This window comes from Elephas maximus, chromosome 3 (genome assembly GCF_024166365.1).
Source record: "Elephas maximus indicus isolate mEleMax1 chromosome 3, mEleMax1 primary haplotype, whole genome shotgun sequence".
Taxonomy (NCBI): Eukaryota; Metazoa; Chordata; class Mammalia; order Proboscidea; family Elephantidae; genus Elephas; species Elephas maximus.
Genome location: NC_064821.1, coordinates 23,869,175 through 23,876,055, shown reverse-complemented (window position 1 = coordinate 23,876,055; position 6,881 = coordinate 23,869,175). Strand labels below are relative to the sequence as shown.

Here is a 6,881-nt window from a genome sequence, read left to right as displayed (position 1 = left end):
CACACGAATAGACATATGCACACCCATGTTTGCTGCAGCATGTTCACAATAGCAAAAATATGGAAACAACAGATGAATGGATAAAAAAAACTATAGTACGTACACACAATGGAGTACTACACAACGAAAAAGAACAATGACGAAGCTGCAAAGCATCTCACAACGTGGATGAATCTGGAGGGCATTATGCTGAATGAAATAAGTCAGTCACAAAAGGACAAATATTGTAAGAGGCTACTACTGTAAAAACTCATGAAAAGGTTTACACACAAAAAGAAACAATCTTTGATGCTTACAAGAAAGGGGAGGGATGGGAATTGAAAAACATTAAACAGACTATAGATAACTGATAACTCTGGTGAAGGGTAAGACAGCATACGATACTGGGGAATCCAGAACAGCTTGTTCCAGGCAAGGTCGCGGAAGCTCCATAGGCAAATCCAAACACTCCGAGGAACCGAATTACTGTGCTGAGGGCTGTGGGGACCATGGTCTCGGGCAACATCTAGCTCAGTTGGCATAACATAGTTTATAAAGAAAATGTTCTACATTCTACTTTGGTGAGTAGCATCTATGGCCTTAAAAGCTTGTGAGCAGCCGTACTCCACTGGTCTCACTCCATCTGGAGCAAGGGAGAATGAAGAAAACAAAAGACACAAGGGAAAGATTAGTTCAAAGGACTAATGGACCACAACTACCACAGCCTCCACTGGTCTGAGACCAACACAACTAGATGGTGCCCAGCTATCACCACTGACTGCTCTGACAGGTATCAGAATAGAGGTTACCAGACAGAGCTGGAGAAAAATGTAGAACAAAATTCTAACTCAAAAAAAGATCAGACTTACTGGCCTGATAGAGACTGGAGAAATTCCTAGAGCATGGGTCCCGGACACCCTTTTAGTTCAGTAATGAAGTCACTCCTGAAGTTAATCCTTCATCCAAAGTTTAGACAGGCACATAAAACAAAACGAGACTAAAGGGGCACACCAGCCCAGGGACAAGGGTTAAAAGGCAGGAGGGGACAGGAAATCTGGTAATAGGGAACCCAAGGTAGAGAAGGGTGAGTGTTGACATGTCGTGGGGTGGGTAACCAAGCCCATGAAACAATATGTGTACCAGTTTTTAATGAGAAGCTAATTTGTTCTGTAAACCTTCATTTAAAATACAATAATAATAAATAAAAACAAATCATTTATATATATATATATATAGTACTGCATTTGGATAAAATCAAGCATGTTTGATTTTGTTGTTGTTGCTAGCTCCTGGCTCATGGTCATCCCTCCCACAACAAAAGGAAATGCTGCCTAGTTCTTTTTCCCCCCCATGATTAGTTGCAGATCAGGCTGTTGTGTTCCATAGGATTTCCATCGGCTGATATTAGAAGTTGATTGGCTGGATATCCTTCCTCCTGTGTCTAAGTCCGGAAGCCCAGGGAAATCTGTTCAGCATCATAGCAACACGAAAGCCTCCACTTTCATTTGGGTGGTGGCTGCATATGAGGTGCATTGGTGAAGAATTTCAATTGGGTCTCCAACACGGGATGTGAGAATTCAGCCACTGATCCACCGATGCCCTCCTTGACTGCTTTGTAGAGTCCTCTAACTGACTTTTTTTTTCCAGAGGAAAGGATATTAAATATTTCCTATGTTTCCTTAATAAAGATATCTTACTGTCTTTATAGATTTGTTATCTGAAGATATCCTTACCAAAAACAAAAAACAAACAAATCAAACTCATTGCCGTCGAGGCGTTCTGACTCATAGTGACCCTATAGGATAGGGTTTCCAAGGAGCACCTGGTGGATTTGAACTGCTGACCTTTTGGTTAGCAGCTGTAGCTCTTAACCATTATGCCACCAGGGTTTCTGAAGATGTCTTTAGTATTCTAATATTCTTTGGTCCAGTGTCCCTAAAGACATGAATAGTGTAGAAACCAATGAAGAAAGAATTATAAGAAGAATGGGTTTGTCACAACTGAGAAATATTGCTTAAGGGTATTATGATTATGAGATTATCAAATTTGAGTCCTTTCTTGTGAATTGCTTGAATCCAAATTATAGACCCAGTGATGGGTGTGTGTATTCTTGCTTCCTTTTTTACAACCCTATTTTCTTTTCCTAAAGCTGTCTCAGCTAGGATGTTCTCTCCAGAGAGACAAATCTTAAATGGGATATGGAAATGGTATAGAAATCCTCATTCTCCCTAAATTAATTGATCAATTTACTGAGTTTGCTGATATCACTCACTGAATCTACAAATGAGAAAAAAAAGAAGCCTGAACTTCATATATAACATCCCTGCAATTTACCAGAGAAAAGTGAGAATACAGGTGTGATTCCTCCTGAGAAGAGGACATTCCAGAACATTCACTCTTTTCCTCACTCATGTAGTAATTTAACAAACCCTAAGAGATTGGTAGAACATAGATCAGTTAGGCTAATTATGAGCTCTGTGAGTTGCAGTCTCAAAACCATATGACTAAGAATTATTAGCCTGTGTCTCCAGCCATTCTAGGAGCCCGTTCCAGTTCAGCAGGCCACATATGTGTGTCACTTCCTCCCAGAGTCATCATCCTCATCAGGACGCCCATGCCTGAGTCTGTCTTCCTGACATTCTTGCAGAAGTCTCAGCCCTCATCACCCACCAGCCACAGGAGGAGCAATGGACACACACTCCTTGGCCATGTCCCAGTGGAGACACCATGCCCAGTGAGTGCTGAGGGAAACAGGAGCACAGGAGGGACTGCCAAGAGCATTGTTTTTCATCATCAGGCCCAACAGCACAGTTAGGGTAGTCAGGATGGAGAACCCAGAATAAAACTGTTCAGCTAAGTGGCTTACGAAGTTTATGTTCTTTGTACTGTTGGTATCTGAACACTTTCACTCAGACTTCTGCTCTTCTCTAACACCATTTCCAGCTTCCATAGGCATTACCCCCATCAAAGCAGGAAATAAGTCCCTCTAACCTGTCCCCTACCAAAAACAAAAACAAAAAACCCTGAGCTGCCCTATAAAGTTTCCAAGGAGTGCCTGGTGGATTCGAACTGCTGACCTTTTGGTTAGCAGCCATAGCTCTTAACCACTGTATCACCAGGGTTTCCAAGCTATCCCCTAAACCAAAAAAAAAAAAAAAAAATTGCTGTCAAGTCAATTCCTACCCATAGTGACCCTAAGCTTTCCTAAGTGATCATGAAGTTGAGGATGATGATAATGATGGTGATGATGACAACAACTGCAATACCACCAAACTGTGTTGAGGACATCCTTTTACCAAGCTCTGAGTTATATGTTATGTAGCTTTTTTTCATTTTATCTGCACAATCACCTCCAAGATATAGATGCACAGATTATTAATATATTATAGGTGTGGAATGGAGAACAGCAATTTTCTGTATTTTAATCAAATTTTGGTGTAGAAAGGGGTGAATTCAGGTATGAACCTGGGCAGTGAGACTCCACTCACAGGACACCTAGCCAATATTCTAACCTCTTAGCACAACCTTCTATTTATCCATATGGTTCATCCCAGGTGGAGGGCTTACAGGGAAACGACAGCCTCACTCCTTTCTGCTTCCCTAGAGCCTACAAAAGTCCCGATCGGAATGCATTGACACAGTGGCTGTGACAATGGGCTCAAACATAGCAATAATTATGAGGATGGTGCAGGACTGGGCAGCACGTTTTTCTGTTGTATATAAGGTCACTATGAGTTGGGAAGGACTCAAAGATGTCTAACAACAACAACACAGCGTACATCACACTTGGCACAGTGTAGGCTACAAAAGCAAGAAATTTTTGTTAAATATTGATTGTCCTTTTTTAGTTCACGTGAGCAAAGTGTAGTAAATTTGTTGTTCACATACTGGCTGCTTTTTTGCTTCTGCTTTCCTCCCTTCCAGAGGGGTCCAGCAAGACTAGAGAGAAGAATGAGACTCAGCGCTCTACAGAGTTAGGATGGACTCCCTCCTACCCAGAATTTGGCTCAAATGTTGAGGCTAATGAGACCATACACATACCTACCAAAAGTGGATGAAAAGGCTTATTACTCAAAAAAGAGACTGTCTAGGGGGACTCTGGCAGGCTCCCGAGATGGTCCAAATGTGGCTTGAAAGAGCAAACAAACGGCCTGGCAAGGGATTTTTTTGTGGTTAGGAGATGAATCTGGCCTGAATATTCTAGCACATCGGCAAGGCTTTGCCCAGTTTGAATCTATTGCCAATGTCAAAAGAGAGAGCACCTGGACTCTCTTATCAGCTTGCCCAGATGTGGGCAGAAGGCAGGGAGGGTGAAATTTAAAAGCTGTCAGCAATAGAACATTCAAACAAATAGAGGCAGTTTTTTTTTTTTTTAATTAAATAGCTCTTATAGGATGTTTATAAATAGCCCAAACAAAGGATTTTGTTGTTGTCGTTGGGGGAAATGTTTAATATATTTTCCATGTCAATAAAAGATTAGAATCCAGTATGTTTTGAAAGTCTAAAGAAGGTCAAAGGAATTTATTGCATTGAATTTTGACGAAATATATTTTAGTGTTTTAGTGTCCTTTAATTAGACTGATTTTTATTCTTACAGGGAAAAAGATATTTCTTATTCCATACATTTCCTTCATTAAAAGGGTGTCTTAGTCATCTAGTGCTACTACTGTAGCAGAAATACCCCAAGTGGATGGTTTTAACAAAGAGAACTTTATTCTCTCACTGTCTAGTGGGCACAAGTCCAAATTCAGGGCATCAGCTTCAGGGGAAGACTTCCTCTGTCGGCTCTGGAGGAAGGTTCTTGTCGTCAATCTTCCCTTGGTCTGGGAACATCTTAGCACACGAGTCTCATGTCCAAAGGATGTGCTCTGCTCCTGGTGCTGCGTTAGTGGTATGGGGTCCCCTTGTCTCTCCGCTCACTTCTCTCTTTTATACCTCAAAAGAGATTGGCCCAAGACACTATATAATCTTATAGATCTCATCAACACAACTGCCATTAATCCTTCTCATTACGTCATAGTGATTGATAGGATTTACAACACACAGGGAAATCACATCAGATGACAAAATAGCAGACAATCATACGATACTGGTAATCATGACCGAGCCAAGTTGACAGATATTTTTGGAGGACACAATTCAATCCCTGACATAGGGATGGTATTTTACTGACTGTATGGATTTGGTGTCTCTAGATGTTCTTGCTCCTCTAACATTCTTCAGTTGAGTGTCTCTGAAGTGGGTATGGATAGAAAAGGATGAATAACAGTACAAAAATGAAGGAGAAAGAGTCCAAGGAAGAATGGGTTTGCCGCAACTGAGAAACATTGCTGAATGTGGAGCTTGGTCCTTAAGTGTGAGTGCTTTACTTGTGAATTATCTGAATTAAAAATAGAAACACAGGGCTAGGTGACCATTTGCTTGTTTCCTTTTACAATCCTTTATCTTCTTTCCCAAAAGGTGTCTCTGCAACATGGAACCTCAGAATCTTACACGTATCTCTGAATTCCTCCTGCTGGGTCTCTCAGAGGATCCAGAACTGCAGCCCCTCCTCTTTGGAATGTTCCTGTCCATGTACCTGGTCACAATTGCTGGGAACCTGCTTATTATCCTGGCTGTGATCTCCGACCCCCACCTCCACACACCCATGTACTTCTGCCTCTCCAACCTGTCCTTAGCTGACATTGGTTTTGCCTCCACCGCAGTCCCAAAGGTGCTTATGAATATTCACTCACACCAAAGAGACATCTCTTATTCAGGCTGCCTGATTCAGTTGTCTTTTTTATATCTTTTTGCATGTCTGGACAGTCTACTTCTGATGGTGATGGCCTATGACCGGTTTGTGGCCATCTGTCATCCCCTGCACTACCCAGTCATCATGAACCCACGTCTATGTGGCTTTTTGCTCCTGGTGTCAATTTTCTTCAATTTTTTTGACTCCCAGCTACACTGCATAATGATGTCACAACTTACCTTCTGCACAGGTGTGGAAATCCCTAGTTTCTTCTGTGACCCTCCTCAACTTTTCAATCTTGCCTGCTCTGACACGGCTACCAATACCATATTAATGTATTTAGTTGGTGCACCAAACTCAGGGATCCTTTTCTCTTATACTCGAATTGTTTCCTCCATTCTGAGGGTCCCATCATCAAGTGGAAAGTCTAAATCTTTTGTCATTTGTGGCTCTCACCTGTCAGTCGTTTGCTTGTTTTATGGAACAGCCGCTGGAGTACACCTGAGCTCAGCTGTCTCACATCCTCTCAGGATGGGTGCAGTGGCCTCAGTGATGTACACTGTTGTCACCCCCATGCTGAACCCCTTCATCTCCAGCTTAAGGAACCCAGACATCAAGAGAGCCCTGCAGAGACTTCTTAGCAGAATATCTTAATTTGAAGACCTGTGGCTTTTTTTGTGGTGAGTGTGTTAGATTTGGCAGCAGAACCAAACATGTGGTGCTGCAGTACTTGCTCCTTTGGTCTCATAATTTGTGTAGCCCCATGGATTTCATTCCTCTTGATTTTTCATATCACAATATTATGTTGCTTATTTAGGACATTTTTTGGGACTGCACAATGTTCTGGAACCTGCCGTACATCATAGTATCTCCCCAACTGAGTCATAGGACACTCATAGAGCCTTCTGTATTTATCATCTATGACACAGGCATCCTGGTGAAATGCAGTTTCTTTAAAAAAATAGAATCCTCCACCCTTTCCACAGTTCATGACCTGTCCATAAAACTCTTATATCTATCTTATTTATTTAAACAATTTGGGTGTGATAATGCTTGTTGTTGTTTTTAGGTGCCGTTGAGTCAGTTCTGACCCATAGTGACCCTACGTACAACAGAATGAAACAATGCCCAGTCCTCCATCATCCTCACAACTGGTGTTGTTATGCTT

At 41.8% G+C, this 6,881-nt stretch overlaps 1 protein-coding gene across 1 annotated transcript; it reads left to right on the top strand.

The window, feature by feature from the left end:
• The first annotated feature begins 5,467 nt into the window (after positions 1–5,467).
• LOC126071106 (olfactory receptor 18-like) lies at positions 5,468–6,367 on the top strand. The gene has a single exon (XM_049875387.1). The coding sequence runs from the start codon at positions 5,540–5,542 to the stop codon at positions 6,365–6,367; it is 828 nt and encodes a 275-aa protein (XP_049731344.1). The 5' UTR covers positions 5,468–5,539.
• Positions 6,368–6,881: the final 514 nt, after the last annotated feature.